The 26,146-nt window shown below is 36.3% G+C and overlaps 1 protein-coding gene across 3 annotated transcripts in view; it reads right to left on the bottom strand.

Annotated features, from left to right (window-relative positions):
• Positions 1-26,028, bottom strand: part of ANKRD50 (ankyrin repeat domain 50) — a 40,579-nt gene extending 14,551 nt beyond the window's left edge. The window contains exons 1-3 of one of the 3 annotated variants that reach the window (XM_085323940.1): positions 26,013-26,028; positions 24,102-25,375; positions 3,108-3,337 (exon numbers count right to left, since the gene is read on the bottom strand). In XM_085323940.1, coding sequence (XP_085180066.1) covers positions 3,108-3,337; positions 24,102-24,580 — 709 coding nt within the window. In that variant the 5' untranslated portion in view covers positions 24,581-25,375; positions 26,013-26,028. Of the gene's footprint in view, positions 1-3,107; positions 3,338-24,101; positions 25,376-25,564; positions 25,597-25,645; positions 25,717-26,012 lie in introns of those variants that run through there. The other 2 variants (XM_085323939.1, XM_085323941.1) reach the window with 2 other exon arrangements.
• Positions 26,029-26,146: the final 118 nt, after the last annotated feature.

Genomic DNA, 26,146 nt, shown 5'->3' with positions numbered 1-26,146 from the left:
CAAATGTATCTGAAGTTGCCTGATAAATATTTCAAGCTTTCAAAACAATACGATACATTTTTGAAAACAATTTAGTTTAAGAGTAACTGCTGTACTTTTAAGATTTAGCCTCATTTTAGAAGAAACACCTGTACTAGCTATTGAGCTGAAGCCTAACAAACCAAGAAAATTATGCTCTGTCCCACTTTCGGGTTAGAGAGATTTTTCAGTTTTTTAGAAATATAAAGAAACTTTATATTTCTAAATACTTTATAGAAACTTTATATTTCTATAATTTCTGTATTTCTATATAGCAAATTTTAATAGGAGATTGGAAAGAATGTATTTAATACTACTATTCAATAGTCCATATGTGTTGACAAATGACAGCAAATAACAATCTAGGAGATGATCAGGATAATTATGGATGCATAGGAGTGAATGGCTAAATAAGGAAAAGATCCAAAAGAAAAGTGAGCAGGCATGATGTGTAGCTGGTGACAGTTTACACGCCAGAGGAGGCAGCAGGACATGCATTATCTGTTCCCCTTCTTTTTCACTCAGTTGCCTGGCTTTTGCTCACTGTGGAGGGTGACCGCAGACTCATGCAGGCATCAATTTACATTTGGTTCATATTTTTTGAGGTTGTCTTTGCAGCCACAAGAGGCAATTTTTTTTTTTTCTCTTTAAATTAATGAAAGCTGAGATTCTGCAGTAAGGAGAAAAATCCGTAGCACACTGTGCTACTATGGAGGCTTGGAATACGCAAGGGCCCAGAACACAAGCCACTGCAGATGCAGACAGTAAAAAGCTATTCAACTTTCATGAATAATTTGCCAAATAAAGGGAAGGAACAAACAGGACTAGAATAAACTTCCTTGTTTCTTTTCTTATTCTTACAGTATCTGTAGTAGGCATAATATATTTACAAGTGGCAGCAGCAAGGTAACTGTGGGCCAAAAACTGGACTCTTTCTTCCATGGACAWTTTTTTTTCTGTTGTTAGGGATAAGCTTGCATAACTTATCTGTACCAAATACCCCCAAAAGTACCATTACCAGGACCACGCCATGGCAGCAACCCTGGCCTGATCATTTATTACGCATTCTGACAAACAGGTTTAGCTCCCATTACAGGAGATTTCTAGAAATTTTCATTACATGAAAATTTTAAATGAAACCTCATTATAAACAAATTAGTATTGGCTAGTGTATCTTTCATGATTTACTCTAAATTTTTAGCATATGAAACTACAGACGGGACTCATTTTCCTAAAATAATGCTGAAAAAAGTCCAATTTGTCTTACTAAGTTACCGCAAAAGTGATTTTTTTTCCTAGATTGAAGAAACACATCTGAAGAGAACTTACAGTGCTCGTATTATAGTTAGGCTTCTGAAGGCTTATTTGCCGCGAAACTGGAAGCATGAGAATTTCAGTATAATAGTGTCCCAAAGTGCAGAGCACATTTATGCACCATCTCTTCTATCACAAGTGCAAAAAAAAAAAAACACTCATCACACATCCTGAATTCTGCTGGCTCACCACATTAACCAGCTTAAATAAATTGGCTCAGCTAAAAGTAAACATGCAAACATGACAGAGGAGAAGAGTTTGCCTCAGTAGAAGTGTTAATGACAGTCTATCCTTCTCAGGCTAAAAACACAAAATCAATGTGATCTTGAGTTTTGCAACACAAAATTGCAATGTATCTGAAATTAGAAGAAACGTCAACTATCATCCTCACATTCACGCTAAATCTTCTGCAAACTTGAGCAATGGTTGCAAATAGGAAAATTATTCAACTGTGTATTAAGTGGGCAACTGTCAAATTGGCTATAATTTCACTCTCATAGCGTATATGTTTTCTCTCATAGTGGAAAAAACCACCACTTCCTCCTAACAGAGCCTAACATTTCATTTCAATTTATATCCAATTATTTTGGGATTCATTCTTTCTTATTTGTACCTTTTCCACCATAAAGATGGCATTATAACATTCCAAGTCAACTTCCTTATTACGCTATTCATCAAATCATTCTCTGTGGAAATGGGAACTTAACTCATTCAAATTGAATTTACTTTAAAGGCATATCCATTAGTTCTACTGACTTTTCCTGTCAAGAATTCCATCTGGAAACATACTTAGAAGACAACAGCATTTTGGTGGACTAGTCTGCAATATTAATATCATTCAGTGGAAAGGAAATAAAACRGTTCTGAAGAAAGTTTTGTCTGGTTTTTGGCAACGACAATGTATCCAATCAGCCAAGTTTTGACAAAACTATTCCCATATGAACATCCAAAGAAGCTCTATGAAACTACCCGAGTTTCTTTTGGTTCTCAGATTCTCCCAAATACCACTGTTCATGTCTGCCACTGATTAATACAGTACTTCATTCCAAAATGCAATTATCACATTGACCTTTGGCCACTGTGGAAATGAGGAAGTCTATGGGTCTATGTTCTGTAATCGCATTTTTGTCCTAATTGTTGCCTTAAAACACACAGGCTTTATGCAACAGCCTGGAATCCAGTCTAGATACTGCCTTTTACTAAATTTCAGAAAATATCCAGTAACAATGTCATTATAGTGAAGAAAAAGTGCTTCTGACTTAGTAAAGCCTGGATGAAGAAGCTGTAAGGAATTCTTCACTGTACAGCCTTTGCCAAAAACATACTCCAAAAATCCAAATCTACATTGCTACTCTCTCAAGTTCTGCCTTCAAAGATTATTCCCTGCTTTCTGAAAATAAGATGAGAGATTTTAACATGAGATGAAGAATCTACTGAGGCTGTAGAAATGGATACAGCAGACATACTTAAGTACTTATACATCATTTACCCTATTTCAAATTCTTCAGGACAAACAAAGAATGAAAAAAAGAAAACCCTCAAAGCCACCAAATGTTGTACTGAAAAGATATGATTTACCTCCAAAATACTCTGCTAATTTAAGTCTTCTGCCCTTCTCAGTAAACTGGAATATGTATTTTTTAAGAATTATCTGTCACAATCATTTTTTAGAATTAAGCATCATCACTACTTTCAACCATCACCAAGGATCTTGTAAATACTTTCTCTCTGTTACAGGACACAGGTAATAAACACTTTTTATGGTCTGTACTCACCTGTAAACATTTTCGTAACAGCTTTACTCTGCTTGCGGGCAGAACACAGAAGAAGCAGCCAAGGAGGGAAGAACTCAAAGTGGCCAGCTAAAAGCTCTGCTACTGTTCCAGATAAACCTGTAGAAGTCTGTTCACCCTCGGAAGCATTACAGCCTTCGTCAACTGAATCTACAAGGAGGAAGAGGCTCTGCTGTGGGGGCTTCATTCCCAAAAGGGGAAGCAGAATGCACCTGTAAGGGACGTGTAAAAAAAAAATCAGCATTTTAAATACATTTAACAATACATTTACAAGTATCTAGTCTATCAAGTTGAAGTGATGATCAACTTAAAAATGCAAATTTAGTTTTTAAAACAGTCTAAGGCATTTTTAAATAGCACAGAAAATACTGAAGTAGACTGAACCTGCTAAATACAAGTCTGAGTAGTCAATAACGCAGTTATTGCTTATAAAGTATTGCTTTTTAATGAATTTATATAACAATCCTTTAAAAGCATGTTGTTCAAGGCTATTAAGAATTAGAAGAATTTTGATTTAGTAAGAAAAAAGTTACTTGGCCTAAACTAAGAAGTTCATTACTGTTGTCTGCCAAATGTGCTATTATTGCCTCTTAGAAACTAACAGTGAACAAGAGTTGGTCATGAAACAAGTCTAAATAAAACACACCTGAAATATTTAGCTGAAAGTTCTAGTCTGAATGAGTAAGAGTTTTACAGAGAACTGGATTTCTGCATTTTGGTGCCATGCCTTCACAAATGAAATGTAAATGCATCAAAAGCTAAGGTATTCTGTAGGGACTCAAGCGTATTAGATTTATATTGAGGTTGCCAAGTTCCATTACTGAAAAAGGATTATCCTGCATGCTAAGTATTTCAGCATCTATATTAATGCATAGCACTGCATGGCTAACAACAAAGGTTCTAATCTTACGCATGTTGTAAGCATATATATGTATATATATTTTTACTCAAGATCATAATAATCTTTCATTTATTTTACTGAGTAAGTTTATCTTCAGAACACTTTGGTCAACATAATAATCATTACCTACCAAGCATTCAAATTAAACTTACCAAACATTCAAATTAAATTATTAGCAAATTTTATCTATTAATGGAAAAGACGTAACATTATAATAAGACTTTGAAGAATTCACAAGAATTCTTTGGCACTTCCACAAAGCTAGTCACTGCTCTAGAAAATACCTGAAGTGCAACTAAAATCACTGTGCACTAAGCTGGGAAGTTAAGCAGCTACTAACTTACGGAACAGGAAATTAAAGTAGCCATAAGGTTAAAATTATTGTTCTAAGTGATGCYAATCACACACTGAAAGGAGGCAAATTGAAATTACCACACCTTCCACCCCCTCCCTCCTCCCAGAATATTGCCTTGCCCCCCCTAGCTATTTATGTCAAAGCCATTTTCCTGCATTGCTTCTACCAAAATCAATTTTCTTTTCACGTAGTTCTATTAAATTAGTTTTCAAGTATAAAAGTTACTTCAAGATGTAAACAACTGGTAATGGTATCTTAAGCTAAGAGCTCACCTAAAATGTTGGGAACACCACCAAGAAAAGCTAAGCGCCAYGTTTGAGAAAGAGTCCCAAGTGATGGTGGTAGTAGGCCAAACCAAAAGGTTCAGCTGGCCTCCAAAATGGGCTGAAAGTAAATGTCTAGGGAAAAATGGAAGGACAAGGTAAACACTAAATCCCATTTTCCCAGAACACACTCTCAGATTCCAGCAAACAGTGGTTCCAGGGGCCTTCTGAAATAAGAGATTTGGTCTTTGTATTTCAGAGTGCTTAACTGATTCTTCTTCCACAGATTATAACATTCTGTAGTAAGGAATTTTACAACTTAATGAAACACTCGTGTAAAAAATCACTTCCTTTCATTGTTTTAAGCCGAACATCTCCTTGTTTCGTTTGATAACCTTTAGCTTCTGCACTAGAAAGGACAGTGAGCAATTATTCCACGTTCACCTTCTCAAAGTCATTTGTAGCTTATTGACTTGTATCGTATCCTCCCTGACTCACCTCTTTCCAGCCGGAAGAGTCCTAGTGTGTTGACTGTGCCTCACACAAAACTATTCTACGCACCTTGCCACTCTGTGACAAACTTTTTTTTTTTTTACCTTAGTTTTCACCAGGGGGGAAAACCTCCATATACATACATACATGCATATATGTGTATATATATATATACACACATACATACACAGAGAGACAGACAGACAGATGACAGCATCTCCTAGCTTACAGCAATATTATTAATTGAGGAGACACTGATTAGGTTTTCTTTTCAATTGACCTTACAAACCACTAGCTRAACTTTTGTTCTTTCCAGACATTTTATATCTATGGTCTCAGAGGATACGCCAAATAACATAACAGTGACAGTCTTCAGATATGGTAAGTGAATGCAATGCTAATGTACCAGAAGTGAAGTGGTGTGTGCCACCACATACATTTTAGTAATTCCCACTCCCCTTTAATATCTTGCTTTCGTAAGAAAATTACACAAACCAACATGGAATTAACAATGTCCTTTTGTAAAAACAGTGACTGCTGTAACAAATTAAGTGATTTGCCAAGGGCCACTCAAAAGATTAATCCCGATTTTCCATATTTTCTGAAATGATAAAACCAAACAGCTACATTATCAGAACTCTCATATTATAAAAATGGTTATTACATAGCAATTTCCTTTTAACAGAAAATTTCCGAAATAGAAATCTCAATTTAAAACAAAATGCAGGAATACAAAACAGCCAGTAAAAATAGAAAAWTTTCAGAGAAAGCAACAAAATTAGGTATCTTATAATACAGAATACAATTCAAGAACAATGTAATGTAATGACTTATCCAGAACGAGTTTTTTTTTTTTTTTTTTTTTTTTTTGACGGACTCTAGCAAGTAAAGAGTCCTCGGAACAATGAATCATCTCACTGAATTCTTCAGGACTGCTACTGAGCTGACTGAACCCATGCAAACGGGGCTTTCCCACCCAGGAAAGGAATATACACAGGCAATACCGAAGGTCTGCTTACGATTATCCTTAAGATTTTTAGATTGAATCCACAAAAATATGGAGACACAACAGAACAAAGGAGGAGAGCGGCGCTGCCCACAAAGACTCAGAAGAGACTCAAGAGACTCAGTGGAGTGCACATGCTTGTTTTCAAAAAAAAAAAAAAAAAAAAAAAAAACAAAACAAAACAACAAAAAAAAAACACCAAACACCAAACACAAAATTGAAACAGGTTTCCACAAAAATACATGCCAGACAACAATTAATGAGCAATTCTAGAAGCAAAGGAAATAAAGCCTGGTTTCCTATGAATTTGTCCCCCATATTTAATTGACTTGGGTGTACAGGAAGGTCAAGTTAAGTCCTCACTTAATTTTTTGCGGAAATTGCCGTATTTGGAAAAATTTTCTTTCATTAAAATTCTTTGYCATCTATTACAGCGTGAACGTACCTTATCACTAAAAATGGTCTCGTTTCTCCACCCAGCTGCTTGTGTTTGCTGCTGACTATCAGACACAATAAGCGGATACAGCCCATCTCCCAAGGAGGTCCTGAACAGTCTAAGCACATTCGAACTAGCAGTGCGCTCAGATGCACGTGTGGCTGCAAACCTCCACCAGCAGCTCCGTAAGGCTCCCTCCCGAGCACATCAGCTACACAGGCACAGTGTCGTGCCCGCAGAATATGCTCTCTTCCACACCAGGCCAACAGAGATACAGTCCTGCCCACACAATTTTTCTTACGTACCAACAAAAAAGCATTGTACTGTGCATTTTTCTCTTTTGGACCAGACCGCAATGTCATTGYGTGCAATGTCATCACTTTGAACACGGCCAGGTCTGCCGCTTGGCTTGTGTTTGTAACGGCTGCACTTTGTCAGGTTGGAAAGAACAATCTCTTTAGCAGCACTGCAAGGAAAAAAAACTACAGGACATGAACATTAAAGAAGTAATATATACTTCCCAAAGTAACATTAAGGTTAATGCCATATTACTTATGACTATCCCGAGTCACTGGAAACAATACTCCCAGCAGGTGATGACACTGAATAACAGGTAACACCCACAAACTCCATGGAAGCATTTGCTTAAGGATTGTAAACACATGCTGAAGAAATTGAACCATAGTATCTTAGAAGAATAGGTTTGGTGTTTTGGAAGATTACTGGCAACATGATGGAGCTAGATAACTGATACCAGCGGTCAATTGCACACTCGGATTTAGCTGAAATTTATTGTTCTGCTGGCAAAATAATGCCAGTAGAACCTCATTAAATAATCATCTTACACAAAAGCGACTATGTAGAGATCAAATGCCCTATAGCATTTACCGCAAAATCGGTCACTGGTACATTCGATCTGAAGAATTTTTGAAAATTAAGATAATGGAAGAAAGATGCTTCTCTCTCTCTCTTTCTACATATATAGATATGTAGAAAAAAAAACTAGCCTAAGACAAAATAGACATTTCTTCAAACAGTAGTCTTAATCTTCAGGAAAAAACACACAGAATTATCACCTTTCTTAGAGGTGACTTACAATATTATGATGTATCACAGCAGTTTAGTATTTAATTTCCAAGACGCTCATTTCCATTTATTTTGTATCAAAAAGTATAGAAAATCAAGTATATATTCAGTCAATGAAACTGTAAATGAGCCAACTATATTTACTTAACGTAGTAGCAATTTTTGTCAGCAACACAAAGTACTGGAATTCTGTCTAAACATCACATAGAGAAATCTAGTACCACAGTAAGCAGAAAACTGATCYTGTCTAAGCCATTCTGAATCAGGTGTAGCACAAGCTCCATCTTCCCCAGCCGACAACACAGGGACATGTGGGGAAGGAGAAGGCTCTCTAAGGCAGTTAGGTAGAGCTGGAGGCACAGCAGGGAGCCCAGGCTACAACAAGATGCCTAAAGATATGAGGCACAAATCTGAGGGCAGCAGGGTTTCATTAGTTCCACTGCTCACGGAATAGGCTTAAAATTTATAAATCCAAAGCTTAAGAGCAGAAGACAAAGTATAAAATTCCAGATTTTTATCATCATCTATATTAATAAAATTATCACAAATCACAGCATACAGCAAAATATCCCACTTTGCCCCCCACTGTCTCATGAGCATACAAATATCTATTTGTATATTGTAACAATCCGGTGGTCGCTTACCAGACTGTACACCATTAAGACTACAAAACACAGAACGAAGCCTGTGAGGATAAATCTGTTAAAGATTATTAGGAGTTTCAATAAATACATAAGAAAGCTAAGAGTTGAATTTTTCCTTGTTTTCCAAAAGGTCACCATAAAAGAAGAAAAGGTAAATTTCACTTTTAATAAAAATGACAATTCTAGTTGCTCAGTTGAAGAAATATTAATCTTTTTCTAAGAACCCTTTCAGCAGCGGAATTCCTATGGAACTGGAAAAAACAGGTTACTTTAGTTCTGTTTGCAGATTAGTGCATTTTAATTTGCCCTGTAACAGGGCATTTATGTCTTATGGATCACTGACAACAGTCTATTTACCTGGACATTAATCCATTCTGACTAATGATTAGAGGGCTTCTGAATTACAGATTAAGACAAAATTTTACTGATAAAGCCCAATAATTGCTTCCTGTACAGTAATGCTACAATTCTTGTCTCTATAGCATGCATGATGTATGCTTTGTCTTACCAGTTGTCCAGCTGGTCATAAAGGTTATAATATTCGAAAAGAGACACACATGAGCTTATCACTTAATCAACACCGGTTGCTGAAAATACTATGGTTTTGAAGCATGAAATATTAAAATGTTGCAATGTAGAACATAATGCTAAATATGGGGAATGTTAAATTGTCCAGTTTATTAGGCATACATACCTGTGTACATACATATGGCTTTGATCAGCCTATTGGACAGCTGTTGCACAATTTTCAACATGACAACATGCATCTATAACTGATTTTGACYTTCTCATAAAGTACAATATTGAGATTATATACATTTGTGGGCTACACTATAATATATATTAGCATTTTATGTAAATTATTGATTTTTCAAAAATCCAGAGGCTGCACAGAAAGTGGAACTGGCTTTAGTAGTTTTAAAAACTGAAGTTAGTCTTACGAAGAATGAGGTAGAAAGCAGGAAACAGACTAAATTGAGAATTACTTATTAGGAAAGCTCTAGGAACAGGACACACACATAAATTTAGGTTATGGTCTTTCCAGAAGTGATTGATTAGACACAGCAGAAAAGTATTGCTGTATAACTTAGTACCTCATTTTGCAATGCCCTGTAGTAACCTGAATTTTATCCATAATTGTAAAGCAGATTTTTAGTCCCACAAGAAAGGTACAAAAGCCAGCTCCAGGGTATCTGGCCTGACGAAGGCAGAGTCTATCGCAGAACCACCTCCTCAGCGCTATCAGTCATAAGCAGAGCGTGCTGGGCTCTCGTGTACTCGTCAGATATCTCCTATTATCTCACAGTAATATAAAGGTGATTTCTGCTTATAAAAGATTGCTGATAGATCTACAGACTCATRGATTTACCTGAAAACATAGAAAATAGATACCATAAGAACAAATATTTTGATGTAATAGGTGGAYTGCCTTACACAGTATGTTCTGAATATTCAGTCTGACATACAAAAATCTGCATCCCCTATCAACAGAAAAAAACTAAGAGGGCGTGGGAAACAATGCAAACATTTCCTGAATGCAGTAATATAAAACAGTAATTTATTCTCTCTTCTGTTTCTGTTTTTAGTAACTGAGCAGTCATCTAACCCACTTTCCTGCTTAAAACTAGGAGAGGCATTCACCCATTCCTGAGAGATGCTGCTCTAACGCATTCTTAAATACTTCTAACGATCAATCTATCGATGATCAACTCTATCTTCCCCAGCAATCTATTGCAGCGCTTCAATATTCTCACCCTTAGAGACATTTTCCCCTTACCCTCATGTGTCTAACCTCAACCTGTGTTCCTGTATTTTAAGCCTCTTCCTTCTTATTCTATTCACCATAGAAACTTCAGTATCATGACAAAGAAGCCAAACTGGCCAAAGTTTATAACCCATTCCTCACTATTCAGTCAGTCAAATCATTAAGAAAAACACTGCGAAGACACAGACCYAGGGCAGATTTTTATGAAACTCCACCTGATATCACATGCCAGTTTGAAAGTGAACTAATAACAACTACTCTGTGGGTAGTTACTCAACTCATTTTACCTGTAGCCAAATATATTTCTACCTAGAATGTAGCCTGTTTATGTTAATGTCATGTAAATATCATCAAAGCTTTTCTGAAGTCCAAATATGACATTTACTGCTTCTTTCTTATCTACAAGTACTATTACGCTTCTGTAGAAAGAAATCAGATTAGATTTGTCAAAAACAAGCTGTATCATACCATGTTAACAGTCCTTTTTTGACACTCTTCCAGGTGCTTGCAAATAGTTTGTCTGATTTTTTATTTAAATTGATATGTCTATGATTCCCCAACTCCTTTTCTTCCCCTTTTAAACCAAGACACTAAATACCTGTCCTTTTCTTTCAAGTCTTTGAATACTCTGCCATCCAGAAGGTACCTGAAGATAACCAGTAACAGTTCACACACTAACAACTGGCAAATATCACTTATCCTGTTTTTCATATTTTAAGCTGTAATCTTACTTCATTGCTCATTTTAATTGTGTTAGCTGTCTAGTTGCAAAATAGCTGTTTTTAAAAAGGCTGATATGCAGTCATTCAGCTTTTCAGCCTTCTTAGCGCTGTCAGWTTTTCCCCTCCATTGAATGCTGGACCAGCCCTTGGTGAATGTTGTCTTCTTGTTAGTAACATCTTAATAGAATTATTTATTACCGAACAAAATGCATCTATCAAGAACTATCTACAATGCCTTGAATTTTCAGATTTTCCCTTCATGCTCATGTTAGTCCTTTATATTTACGTTTAGTAACTTACCTACTTACTTTCTATAGACTTCCCTCTTGTGTTTAACATATGGATGATAATGATCTCAGTTTCACTGAATAATTTTAATACACCTCTTCTATTCTTTAGGCTTTGGTGTTCTTTCCAGATAAATCCTTTTTTCCTTTATACTTGCCTTCATGAGATTTCACCCAGTCATTCAAGGTCACTGTTACCCACCCTCTTGAAGCCCATTGATTTAATTTGCCCTTCTTTCTCCTTTCCTTCTAAACATTGTGTATTTAAGATCATTTCACAGTCACTCTCACTAACAGTTGACTTTCATTTTCTCAGCTAATTCCTTTCAATCTGTAAAAATTGAAATCTGTAAAAGTCAAATTGAAATGTCTTTCCTCTAGTTTTTTACTCTTTTACATTAAAAATACAGTCCCTAGCAGTATTTATATCCTGCTTTCCGAAGTGTTGTCCATCATCTGTTTGTTTACAAAATTATTATCTGTTTGTTTACAAAATTAATTACAAAATTTTCAGCTACACAGACACCACTGTCAAACATCCTATGCTTTGGACAATTCCACTAGATCTCTTTACAAAAAGCTTAATTTACATGATCTTGCCGCTCAGGATCCATATTTTAGGCAAGACATGGTTTATAGGTGTGGGGATATCTGTTAGTAGACCAACCACTATACATTGACAAAGCAGATGAACTTTTAGATACACAAGAAGGTACAGTAGCATAGTTGGTAGGTATCTTTATTTATAGTCAATAAAAGATAAGTCTTATCAGTAGACTTTTAAGTAGATATTACATTCGCAACGCTACCTCCATCAGTAGCATACATTTTTTCAGAGATTTTCAGCAGTTGTAACATCTTCACATTCTAGAACTAGATGCAAGTTGTGAGATACAAAGCAACTCCTCCTTGCATTTCCTACCTTTCTCTCCTAACTTGTATAACTGATATGTTAAAAGCTTGTTATCCTGATAGGTCTTTTACAGTATTTAAATCAATCTTGACTGTGTACTACAATTTCCAGTTCCACTTGTTTATATCCCATACTTTTTCCCATTAGTAAAAAGACACCTAAAGCATTTGATTAACTGYTTCACTTATCTTCCTCTGTCCCTCCTATGACCCTATATGAATAAATCTATTTCCTCTTCTCCTCCACCCACTGGGTTTAAGCTTCAAGTTGCTGACATTTATTTTTACCTCTGTGAATTGTCATCTGCCATGTGCTGCTTGAAAGCTATGTGTTGTTAAAGGGTCAAAAATTACTGCTCTTTCCCTCCCGCTCCTTTTTGTATTAAGCATCATTTAACTTATCATCGTTTGTTTCTACAGCTTAGTAACTTTCTAAAGAAAAAGTGTTGAAGAAAGTTCACCTTGCATCAAATGCATGAGATGAAAGCGTCAAATCAGACTCACTGAAAAATATTACCAGTTGAAATGASAGAAGCACCTATACTGCACCTTATTTTCCATACGTATAAAGTTAGGACAATAACCTACTCCAAAAAACATACAGAAGTATGCAGTCAAAATGCAACATGTAGGAGTGGGGTACCATAATAAGAATGGGGTACCATAATAAGAAAACTARTAACTTCAGATATGCAACAGGATACATTAAAAAACAGTTAGTTTTACATTGTTTATGAAACCAAAGGTACTGCAAAAKGAAATATGATTTTTTTATTCTTCTCATTAATTAGCTGGTTCCTTMGCCATATAAAACTCTATCTTTATTTGCTAATCAAATATAGCTTCTTCTATGAGTAGCATTATCTGGAACATTAATGTACAACTGAATACAATTTCCTGCAGCTTTATAAGCATTTAAAGTTCATAGTATTATTCCATGTTTTGAAGATAGACTAATTCCTACTTGTATGTCTGGATTTATGCAAAGCAAAACCAAAAATAACATGTATTGCTTTCCAAGTATATGATGGTATTTGTTGACCTGAGAGAAACACTAGCCACAAAAAGCACAGACGAAACTGCAAGAAAACTGCACTGAATAGTCAGTGGTTCTTTCTAGGCTATATTCTAGTTTACTGTTCAGCCAGCCATACTTTCCATTATACCATCATCGTTTAACAAAAAGCAATAGATAATGCAGATCATATAAGCGCAGAGTAACACTTCCTTACTTCAGTAACTTTGACAATTCCAAAATTAGATTAGCTTTTTCCTATGCATTTGATTTCAAAAGAAAAAAAAAATACATTACTGTTTGGAAAACACAAAGGAGAGTTATGGTAGCAAGATGAGTAGGCTGTTTCTTCATAATAGATGGCTCTTGAGTAGCTYACCTGGAAAAACCTAGCTTAAACATCAATATAAATTTTGAAATTTTGGTCACTCCCTAGTCACACCATCATATTTGCCTAATTTCTTGTACTTCATCATAAAATGCCCCACACTTCAAGTGTATCCTACTAATTAGAGGATTACATTGTCTATCTTTGTTTTCAGGAAATCCTCCACAAAAATATCAGAAAAAAATCCATTAAGATTCTACCTTATTAGTCATACACTAAAGATAACTTTCCTTCTGTGTTTGCATTATCGTGCATCTTTTTCCATCTTATTTTCCTCAAGTAAAAAAGACTGTCCTAACTTTTAACTGCACTGCCTTAGCTGATAAGGCAGCAGATGGAGCGGCTTTCATTTGTGTCCCATTCAGCATTCTTACTCCATACTCCAGAAAACAGCATCCAAAGTATGYGTCCCTCTTGCATCACTCTGGGTACGTATTAATTACTTTGAAGGTTTGGTGTGTTGATTTTGGGGTGTTTTGTGTTTTTTTTTTTGTTGTTGTTTTTGTCTTCCCCAAATTCAAGTAGATACAGTTTTTCTTAATTTGGCAGCAAACTTTCTGATTTTCCTTTATATATCCTCTTTGTCCAGGAAATTTACTGTGGATAGTAATCATGAAACAATTTAAGAGAGAAGGAGGTACTTAAAAAAAAAAAAAAAAAAAGTATAGCTGAGGCTGTGAAATCTAACTCAATGGGAATAAGTACCTCCGGCAAATCTTCTGGAAAATATCCCCCCATTCCCTGCAGCAGTTACATAAATTTCACAGTTTGCTTTCCTTGCTTGATCTCATTTGCAGCACTGCTTTCATGCTATTCCACCACATTTTGATGTTATTCAGATATACTAGGAACCCACCAACATACATGCTTTGCAACACTTCCTCTGCAATACCTTTGAACACCTTATACATTAGCCAACAGTTATTTCACCAAGATTAAAATCTTCTTATCTTTGTATTTCTTTTTGAGCAGTAATTCTTCAATCACGAGATGTTTTTGCATCATTCTGCACTAACTATTAACACGCACCTGCTCCTAGATATTCCCAGTGTATTATACACACCATCACATAAAGGAAGTAACTGGACTCTCTTCAACGCATTGCTTCACCAACGTTTTCAGAAGGAAATATTTAAATACTATCTTTTTCCAGTACATTAGACACACTAAGTCCTTTCTGTTTCACAATCCTTCAAATCCTTTTCATTTTTTCATTAAAAAAGAAAAGAACTTAAACCCTTGCACAAGCTATGAACATGTGCATAGAAAACAGGAGCRAAGGGAAATAATTAACAAGTGAGAATTGCTATGAAGGTCCATCTAACTAAATAGCTTACAGGAAAACCCTCAAGGTTTAAGACTGAGCCACATAGATTAAAGGCAAAATGTTAATGCCTATAGAAGTAGAAGACAAAAAGGCCTATGTAAGTTGTCATTATTAAAATGCCTTAGGCAAACTTTCTTATGGTAATTCAAACTGAAAAGGTTAAAACCTTAAATGGTATTATGTTCARTCTGTATGCACTGCTTCCATACAATGAAAGAAGAACATACAACTTGCTCTTGTAGTAACACTAACTGTTGCTATGTGACCCGTTAACTCCAAGACTTAAGGGAAAAGCCTAAAGAGAAACATGCCACAAAGTACTTAAGCTTCAGGCAATGCTCARCTTTCTAACAGTCTGGAAACAAGAGCACGAGAATACAGCATTTTCTAAGAAATCCAGCAGTTACACGTGCAGTCTAAGCAAGAGACACTGCAACAGAGTCAAAATGCTCTCAAAACACTGAGTTTATGAAACAGCAATTTATCTTTCAGAACTTCAGTTGCACCAACCTGGAAATGCAAGCTGAGTTGGCAGATTCTTTACACGCTTTTGTGCTTGTTCTTACCAAAATAAATATCTCCTTCCTCACCCATGAATTGGTATCATTTTCAGTCTGTGTCCTACCTCTATCATATCTGAGTTTAAAACAAATCATGTTACTGAATAGTTAAAATGTAAACAAATGTTATATTTACTAGAAATTTCTGTAATGTAAATGATGGAAATATGTAAATACTTATAAATTTAACAACAGACTCATACCACACAAAAGTGAAAGGCAGCATAGAAACTGTATTCACAATTACTTCAATTGTTGTAACTAGTAAGTTAAATCTAAGACAAAAAGTATTTTACCATACATTTAGCATCATTACGCTATAGTTGCTTACAGCTTCAAAGTGTACCACCACACAGGAAATACTATCAAAGTTCAACGCAACACAGATTTCTTTCTGTACTCTTCCTTACTTCTTTCGTACAGATTGCCTTCTTCACCCATTTTTCTTCATCAGATCTCACAAGATCTTTTGATCTTGCAGGTATCAGCTTTCATCTGGCTGTTTCCAACAAAGCGTGGTAAAAGACTTTGTGCTGTGAAGGCTGTCTGTTATTTTTAATATTTCATATCTCTCACTACACAGTTACGGAGTTTAAGCTTTCACTGTATGAATTTTAATCTAACAGGAAGCTAAAGACAAGCTAGCTAGAAGTCTAGTTTTTCTGATGACACTTTTTTTGTAAACCTCTCAATTAAGAAGTACCTCAGCCACTTGTTGTTGAAGGTAAGTATTTTTGAAACAAAATTTCTTCACCAGAAATGAGATATTCAAAGTAAATTATAATTCTGCTATTACAGTTGAATATATAATAGTGGCAGGATAAAAAGGAGCATGATGCTCCTTAAGTTTTGCCATGCCTGTGTTTGATGGTCTTAAGTTTTTAAAAAGGCAGAAAAAGACTTAYGGCTTTCATGAATCTACTCATTAATCACACAGAATTAAGAGCCTGGCTTTGCAACATCCACCTTCAGGTGGAGTTTCAAAATGAGACTTGCAGAACATTACATGTGAAAGACCACATCTTTTTTAAAAAGAGGATGCTGTAACTCCCTAACAGAGATAGGATTTAAAGGCAATTTCAACTGTCTTCTTGTATTTAACTCTCAAGTAGGAAATTCCTAGCCTTGAACCTTTTTCTAGCATTTAGGGCCTAAAACTTTTTTTTTTTTTTTTTTTTTTTTTTTTTTTTTTTTTTTTTTTTTTTTTAATATATGAAGGAGGAGGATGCAGTAGTGATGCTTTCTGGAAATACTTGCATGCAGTGTTTCTGTACAACAAAAGAAAGCAATCAGTTTACTCTTCTAGAGAAACTAAATACTGCCATGTCACTACACAAATCTAAGAAAAGTTCAAAAGTACTTAAACGTGAGACAAAAATCATCTTTCTAAAACACTATAAAGGGCAGTATAAGTATCTTCTATGAAAATTCACCTATTATCTGCAATCAGTAAATGCCAATAAARAGAGCAAGTAGTTCTTAGAAAAAGGATTTTTCCATCCTGTTTGCTTAACTTTTACCACCTTGGATTAAAAATGATATCTCAGCAGTCCTTGGAGCAGCAGTCAAATCTAATTCTCTCTCCAATTCTTTAGGACAAAAGTGGCGCATTATCCTGTCTCCTCTAGTTTGATGAGGCATAGTAGTACAATTTCAAGAGAAAGAACAGAAGTTCGTCCAAATTCACAAGTCTCCTTCAACTGCCTCCTTGGAAAGCAGAAATAACATAGAATTTTCCCTTGCTCGAACCTTGCTTGTACTTCTCCGGCAGGCTGTAGGTGCCAGAATCTTGAAGAACTCATGGAAATTCATCAGTCGACAAAAAGGCACCTACTAGAAACAAGACTTCTCCCCTCTGAGCTTGCTTTTAACTGAAAATGGTTATGACTACTATGACAAGCAGAATTCAACCTTGCACCAGGTCAAGCTCCTCTGGGCTACATCTAGCTTCTGTATTCTGGTCAAGCATAACTGAAAAAAAGAAGGAACAGACTAAATTCTGGGAAAGTACAGAAGCAGAATGTTAAGTACTGTACATATCTACGATGTTCCTAACAACATTTCCCTCTGGCTAGAGGTAAGTTGATTTAACTATAGGAATTTTTAATGTCATGTTCTTAGGTGCATCCTCTGATGAAATACTAACAAGTTTATCAAACTTGCCAAAACACCACAATTCTCCACTGTGTTACGAAAGAAAAAACAAGTTAGAATTGTTTAGCTTGAAGAAGAGAAAAAAGAATATAACAGGACTCAAATACATTTAAAAARAGATAAGGAAAAGCTGTCCTAGAGAGGAAAGAAATTATCTATTCTCTACGTCCCTGAAGAATACAGTAAGTAGTAACAAGCCTAGGTCAGAGCAAGAAAAATTCTGGTTATATGGAAATTTTTCTGACAAAAAGGACTGTGAAGCCTAAGTGTAGTTAAGCATTTCTCAAAAACAGACTTGCTTCTATCTGCGGCAAGGAGATGGACTTAATGACTTTCTAAGGTCTGCTGCAACCCCTTCTTTCTAGATGGAAATTAGTCACTCACATATTTGAACTTTACATGCAGTAAATGAATAAACACGCTGTGAAGTTTAATACCTTTTTTCTTTAAAGAGTTTTGTAAATTCATTTATTATGCATTCAGATCTTTCTTCCCATGAAACAGGATATAGTTAGTCCTTGGCTTTGCTTCTACCATTTACAGCTCTATGAAACTAAAGTGTGAGACAAGATCCACGTTCTGTATTACCTTTTAACTGTTGCAAATCTATTGCTATCAAAATTGTACTAGCTCTGCAGAGGGAGAGGCTGTGTAGCAGTCCTTTCCAGAAGAAAACAGAAGTCTGGACAAAAAGATGCAGTTCCCTGCCAGACAGTCTGAGATTTGGGTGTGAAATGTCAAGGCATTTATTTTATAGAAAAGACTAATACTGAATTACTAATGTCTTACAGAATAAATTGGTAGAAAGTCAAACAGTTTTCCAGTTTGTAGTAGCCTGAGCTCAGGTATCACAATTTTCTCCAACGCGTTGCACTCAGCATATCTTCTATTCCAACCTCTCATAAGCTCATGGTAAAAAGGGTCTTTTACCAAACACATTTCATAAAAAGAAAGGAAGCAAAGAAAGAAGGGAAAATAAAGATGTAAAACCTGAATACCATCTCAACTCCAGAGTAAAATTAATAGTACTATTTTCACAGGTGTCACAGAATTTTGGGTGCCAATAAAACCATCAGAAATGATGTACTTTTCATGCTTCTGCCAGGTGCTAACAGCAGCAGAAGCATGCTCTGTGGTTAATTCACTAGCGAGGACAACTCAAAGTTTTCAGGGTAAAGTATCAAAGACTAACCCCTCCTGCATTCATGAAAGCAGAGAAACTCTAGTCTCTTGTCTCAGCCATTAAAGCCGACGTGAATCTTCCTACTAATGACAGTAGGAAAGTAAMTTAAATAAATAAATAAATAGAAAAAAGAAAATTAAAGTAGAAATGAAAGCAACTGTGGAGGATTCTCTATCCAGATTTACTCCAAAAAACAGTTTATGCAGTTAACAATAAGCTACTCTTAACAGTGAAAAGCTCAGTAAKCAACTGCTCAATAAAGTCTATCCAATTTAATTATACTACTTACTTCAGAGAAGATAAGGAGTTCCAAAAAGAACAACTTCTTCACACTTCATTTGATTAATTATTGTATACAACCATTGTTCTAAATTCTATCATTTACGCTTGATAAATAGCAAGAAAAAAAAACGACATTTCAGTACTGTAAAGTCCCTGGACAACTATCACAGAACACTTGCTGAACTTGTGTTTTTCTACCTGTCAAACAAGCAGTCTGGAACTTGAAACAAAACTTTTTCCCCTTATCAGTTACACAAAGGTAAAACCTCACACAAACATCTGCAACTTCCAGCATTTTGCTGATACGTGAGCCCTGCGAAAAGAAGGGAAGGAGGACAAAAGAAAAAAATTAAGTAGCATGGAAAGCCTGTACAGTAAGGGTGGGGGGAGAAAATGTCTTTTAGCATGGATTCACAATCCTAGTTTTTCACTGTTAGTTTTGCTGTTTGTAAGATGATTTCAGTTAAACTGCCAAYCATGGAACACACTAGAGGCTCAATGCTGCAAAGTTTAATATACTAATTGTAATATTCTCCCCAAAAAGGTAAAAGTAACTTTATATACATAGCATCTATTGGCACAAAACTTGTACTTTAATGCCATCCAAACCAATGACTCAAACAAGAAGGCTTTCAACTCTAATCAATGTAAACTCCTGCTTCATGCTTGCAGTCAGCATAAACCTTAGGTGACCTCACACTTTCCACAATCAAGTCTGCAGATTTTTGTATATACTACAAAACTACAAATTTGCTTTGCTTTCTATCACTTAACATTATTGGTCATGTTCTATTAGAATGCAARTTTCCTGTGTATTCAAACACATAGTAACTATACCAGAGCTACTAAACAGAAAGCTTTACAGAGAACTAGTGTGTGCTCATGCAATGTGAAAAGCAGCAATCTATGTTTTTTTACTGTCATTATTTTAAAGTTTTTCTTTTTAAGAATGAGTGGTTCAAATCAGGAGCTAAAAATGAGAGGGAAAAAAAGCTGTGCTTGTCCAGAAATCTTAGAAAGAAGCCATGATACTGGATTTACCACTGGCTTGTACAGAAGAAGAAATAAGTATTTGTGTCTTTCCTGAAGACGGACAATTCCTTTCTGTGGCATTTCTTCTGCTATATTGATTTTTGATAAAGATAATAACATCAATTAMAGAAAACTTCTATTAAGTTCTTACACAATCACAGATGTGATTCAGCAGCCTTTTTCTTCTTTTTTCCCCCTCTTTCCTTGAGTTGAGCTACTGATCTTACTGATGAAGGATAGTTACTTGCAGATTCCTTTTTACCAGTATAAATCTTACAGTAGGTCATCCTACATTAAAATAATTATATAGATATACTGTATTACCAAGTTTTGAGGTCGCTACACAAGTAWAAAGGCACTTGAACATAACTGTCCCCAATGCAGAATATAAGAAATAAGTATATGCAAAGTATTACAAGATTTTAAATTTATTGCACAGACATCCACAAGAAAGCACTCTGCAAATCTCAGATTTTGTACTAGATCTACGCACACTAAGAGTGAATTTAGTGCAAGCTTAACTATATTATTTTATTTAGCAGACAGCTGCTTTAAATTCTCTGAAACTGACTCAAACTTTGGCAGTGGATGTCTTTCAAATTTAGAGCTATAGCTGGAAAAGAAATCAACTATGCAACGAAAACTAGTTTCTACACTTCTGATGTAGTCCACTATCCAGTCTATGATTTAATCAAGCTCTGCTTTTCTCCACTAATCCTAATTGTAGCACAACRCATGGGAGAAATATGCCCTCCTCACTCCCTACTGCCTTAAGCTAAAGTCATCTCCTTTTTCTGTAAGGCATAAACAAAAATCGTAAGAGTGCATATCTTCTTCTAGCTTAGTTTACATAAATTTCTGTATTATCCATGGTTTTATCAGAATTACTCCTCTTCCTTGCATATTTGATATTTACCTGTATACGTAACAGTCACTGGTAGTATAAATATGCTGCAACAAAACTGGAAACAACTCCTACCCACAACTCTGAAGGTAATACTGCAGAAATTGGGTTATTCTGATTTTGCTTTTTCTATCTGTATAGGTAGGCATCATACAATAATTTTTGTCAAACAAATTCATTTCAGTGTAACACATTTCTCCTTTGTACTTTTGTAATCTGAAATACTCTTTGCYGCTTCCTTTATACTCTCTGCTTTGCTTCTACCTAAAGCTCAAACTCGAGCTTCAGCATTCTCCCTTCCGATTAAGGCTGCTCTCTACTCCAGAACTGCACATCTGGAGAAAAGCACTTCACGAGTGGTGCCACGAGTAGCAATGCCTTCTCTCAGCTGTCAGCACAGCAACAAATGCTTGTCACATAGATTTGTACGTAGCAGCCCATCCAGCTCTTCAGATCTATAGACCTGTCCCTAAAYGATTCATACAATTTTATATTATAAACACATGAGAAATTTTTTGAAGAGAGATATTCAAATAGAAGGAGAAAAGCCTTAACTCTCTGGATAATTAATTGCTTATGTATCACTATGACCACCAGGACTGCAGAAAACATTAAGAATATCTTCATAAAAAGATACGCCGCTTTGACTAATGAACATGATATTGCTTATAAACTAGCACATTACAAGGTATCTGAAAGTTTTTCTTACTATTTCTAGGACAATTGGCACAAAAATAGAACAGCGTAATCTTGTTTAGTACTTATAAAGAGAAACTTTTCCATTTTAGGCCATGAATAAGTAGCTCAGCCTGGAGCAGCCATGCAAAACAGAGTAAAAATTTGTGAGCGTCTTTAAAGACACTSATCTATTGAATAAAGAAAATTAAAATAAGGTAACATGAATGGAGCAYTGAGATGAGTGTTCTATGCTGTTTCAGTGCCTTTACAAAATATGAAAGACAATCAGCTGACTGTTATGTTTTCCTAGAACTCATTTCACATTATAACAGCTTGCATTTAACAGAATGTATATATATACACACACATCGGACTAGAATACTATAGTGGTTAGCAATGAGTCTTAGTAAATATGAAAAATACTTAGGTTATATTTTTGATAAATATTTTTCTATGCTTCATATTTTAACAAAATTACATTAGCAAATAATTAAGATATTTGGGGGCATGGGTAATTTCCGCATGTCTGTAGAACAGTGATTGTATCATACAGGCAGAACAAGCTCCTGGTACTGCTCCTGTCAACAGCTATCTCCTTGTCCCCTGCCACAGTGCTGAAAACCTATATTCCCAGTACAGCACCCTGTCTCTAGTACCTCATCTTCTTTAAATCTGAAACATGAGGATGAAGGCTAGCTACAACAGCTCTTTCTGAAAACAGATCAGGGTAGGTGGGAGCAAGAGAATCACAGGATTTGCCTGAGAAAAATCCTCAAATTCTCCTTGACTGAAGCTGCTGAACTACAGTCTAAGTATTTTCAGTGCAATGATAGTTCACAATCACTGCTGCAAAATCTGGGTAAGGAAAGACTAAAGGCAAAATGTTTTGTCACATTATTTTCCCAGAGAAAAGCCACAAACCTTATAGATGAAACTGAACACTAGAACAGCCAATCATTAATCTCATCTAGAAAGCTGACTTAACCATTTTCTATATGTCTGTAGTGCATTTCCTCTGAAGCCATACACCTAGCTCCTGTTCTTTGGAACAAGGCAATCATATTTAGTGTAGAGCCAGAATTCAGGCTCCTAAGAGAGAACATGACCATTAGTAAGACTTCTTTGTAAGATTTTTAAACATAAATAGGCTTTTATTCATTAGATTAATCCTCTTCCATGACTTTAAAAGTCTGCCTAAAGCTAGATAGCTGGCTTGCTATTCTGTTTATAGACACTTAATTTCACTCTGTTTTCAGTCATTGTAAGTTGATAGAGCTTAAGACATCTCAAATTAGGGCTTTAAAGGGCTGCTAGAAGTTGCATCTTCTTTTAGAAAGAAGCCAAAAAAATTTCCAGAATTAGTCTTAGTTTTGTCTATTTGTGATGTTTTAAACACATTATAWTGAGAATAATGTTAAACTGGCATCCTGTTTATTCACAGGCAAGAACAAAACAGTCATCGTAACTGTAAGGTTATTTTACACCACCCTGCAATATGATCAAGCACTACAGTTCAACCCCAGTGCTTGTTTACCAAGCCCCTGCCTTGGTAGTCAGAAAAGGGAAAAAAGAAAAACTGAAGACTTTTTATACCACAGACATAGTCTATTAAACCTTCAAGCACCACAACAAGGTTGTCACTGTGCAGTAACAGAGAATCTTGGTTTAACTAACAGGCAAGGAAAATTTCATACTAGCAACACAATCAGTTGAAGCTTTATAGCTAGACAAGCCATGTGCTTTCTGGATCTTCCTTCCTTCTGACCCAAAAGAATAAGCTTCGGATAGGTAAGCACTTATGAGTGCTGTGCTCAGGAAGGCAGATTCTCCTAAGTGACTTTTGCATATGCACTCTAACACACATACTCAATCAGTACCATTAGAGAAGAAAAAAAAATGAAGGGGGAAGAAAGAGACCCCTCTTGACAAACTGATTCACTGAATACTTTAGAGTGCCCATTGATAGTGGATTTTTAGTATTTTTAAGATTTAAGTAGATTATTAGTACAATCTGTACATATTTGCAAGTAGTATCATAAGGAGTTAATTAAGACTTACTTTCCTACCACATGTTTTCAGAAAAACATAAAACTGATGTGCTGGATCAGACCCAGAGATCCATTAGCCCAGCTTCCTGTTTGACAGAAACCAGTATCGGTAGCTTTTGTGAGGGTCCTGAAAGGTCCACTTCACATCTCTGAAGGAAAACTCCCCTAATTCTATCACAGTTGAAGGCCACTGATTAGACACCTGCATTTTGGAAGGAGTTTAAAGYAACAAACTTCAGAGAGGAAGGTACAACTGAGTATATTACTACATCAATGTAAATAAATTCACTATTAATATTAAATTGTTTTAAAAAGTAAATATTTATTCATGTCAGCTATGAGGACAAAAAATAAGTCTTTCCATGGTCTGTCTACAAGTTCTGAGAGCGATCCATAGAGATAACAAGCCATGATTCTACAAGACAAGCCTATTTTAAACCAYCTGTATTGTAGACTCTTTGGAAGAAAGAGTCTAAATAGAAGCCAGACTTTTTTGTTTGGGTTTTATTTTGGTTAGGTTTGTTTAGTTGTTTTACCTTTTAAATGCTTCAGCAGGGTTCCTCTCACATTCCCCAGGTTGCAAGAGACTTTGAATAGCAGGATCTCTTAGTTTGTCCTCATATCCCTGGATCAGTCCGCTGTGGCAGATTTGTGTAACTAAACCTCTAATAAACCCTCCAACACACAGCGTGTCAGAGTCTTGGGCCCTGCAGAAATGGAACGCTAGAGCTTGACGATGTAAGCCTCTTTGTAGGTTTGCAGGTGAGCTTGGCCACAGTAACTCAGTACAGAGGGCCGTCTTTCCGCTACCGGGCCCTCCTACCAACAATACACCCCAGGCAGCTCCTTTCCCAGAGACAACACCAGTATTATTCCCAGAATTTGCTACAAGAGATGGTTTGTTGGCAGCACTACTGCTGCAGTTAGCTTTCTCCTGGAGGCAGTGCTGAAGCTTGTGGAAAACCCACTCCCTACAGTAAAACTGCTTTCCTTGCAGCAAGCTGGTTTGAGCCATTTTATAAAGCTTCTCCTCTTGGATTTTTCATAAGCAGCAATACACCTTCAACGTCTTGAAGAATGGAAACAGAGATTCATCTTGCACAGAAAGTCTTCTGCACAGAACTTGCCAGAGACTAAGGTAATCTGTCAACCTTTCTCATAAAACTTATCAGCCTCTTCACAGGATGGGTGTCACTCCATTTGGATGCTTTATTAAGATTAGCATTACACATCACAGTTCAGCTGACATCATGAAGCAATATCCAATACCAACGCTCAATARTACTTCTTATACAGCTCAAAAGTTCATACAGCTCCATGACTACATCTGTAGTTTATGTAGTTGTGTGTGTTCCCAATATACAGGGGAGACAATACATCTGGAAAAGCTGAGGAAAAGCCAACTTTTCAGTATATACTAAATGCCTTTCAACTCTAGGCATTAATCTCTCTGGATATAAATCCAGAAAAAGCTGTCCACAATRAAGTGTTCCTTCTGGGAATTTTATAAAGTAATTTTTCTTCAGAAATATTATATATGTATCACAAACATGTGGATATGTACCACTTACTAAGAAACAGTCAATTTAGCAGTGAGCTTTGCAGACTTCATTCATCTGGGCAAGTGCCCAGGAAGTGCTTCAGATTATGGTTTCTGAAGTGGCACAGACGACAAGGCAAAAAAAGTTTACAACTTCTTATTTCAATACATTCATAACCGTCTTCTTCAGGAACCTGGATTCCTACTGAACCTGTTCTCAGGCATCTTAATCGCAAGATGTCAGAAGAGACAACATCTTCCCCTAGAGCTCTGAAATAAAGAAGACAGCACTTTTAACCCTACATGCAAGTCATAATTCAGTCATTTGCTACTATAGACAATAAAGAATAAATTCAAGGGTTCTTATTCATTATTTTAGCTTCATAGTATAAGGAAAAAAATATTAAGYGTTTCTTAATTTTGGTAAAAGCTACAATTAACCACATATTAAAGACATACCCCACCACTGAAATCTCTCTTTACTCAAAATTTTCCACTGCTAGCTTCATTTCTTTTATTTTACATGCGAGAGCAGCCTACTTCGCACGCTTCTTTGTTCACGACTCGTTCGCATTAGGACAGACGGTAGACTCGGGAGTCCCAGTTCAACACAGCCACCCAGCCGCCAACACCTCACGCACTGCCTGTGTGCTTGTCACCCGCGGAGCTCCGTTTCGACATCCCCCCCCCAAAAAAAAAAAAAAAAAGAAAGAAAAAACCCACACATAAAAACAAACCAAAACCCTTTATCCTGGGTTTTGCTTTAACCCCCTACTACAGTCTCTTTCAGCCGAGACACACACACGGCTCAGAAGTGAGTTCAGCAACACTCGCAGCCCGATCATGCCCGCTAGAAAACCCTCAGGTCAAGCGAGCAGCCGGGAAGCTCCCCCCGCCCTTCACCTACCTCTTATATCCACGGCGCCGAGCACACACGCCCGGTCCCCCGCTCCCCTCCCCCAGCGCGCTCCACACAAAGATCCCGGCCGCAGCACCCCCGCCCCGGGCGAGGCGGCCGGGCCCCGCGGCGCTGCGCCCCGC

Source organism: Rhea americana, unplaced genomic scaffold (assembly GCF_003343005.1).
Source record: "Rhea americana isolate MKP2758 unplaced genomic scaffold, rheAme1 scaffold_89, whole genome shotgun sequence".
Taxonomy (NCBI): Eukaryota; Metazoa; Chordata; class Aves; order Rheiformes; family Rheidae; genus Rhea; species Rhea americana.
Note: the sequence above shows the minus strand (reverse complement) of the source record. Positions and strands in the feature narration are given on the sequence as shown.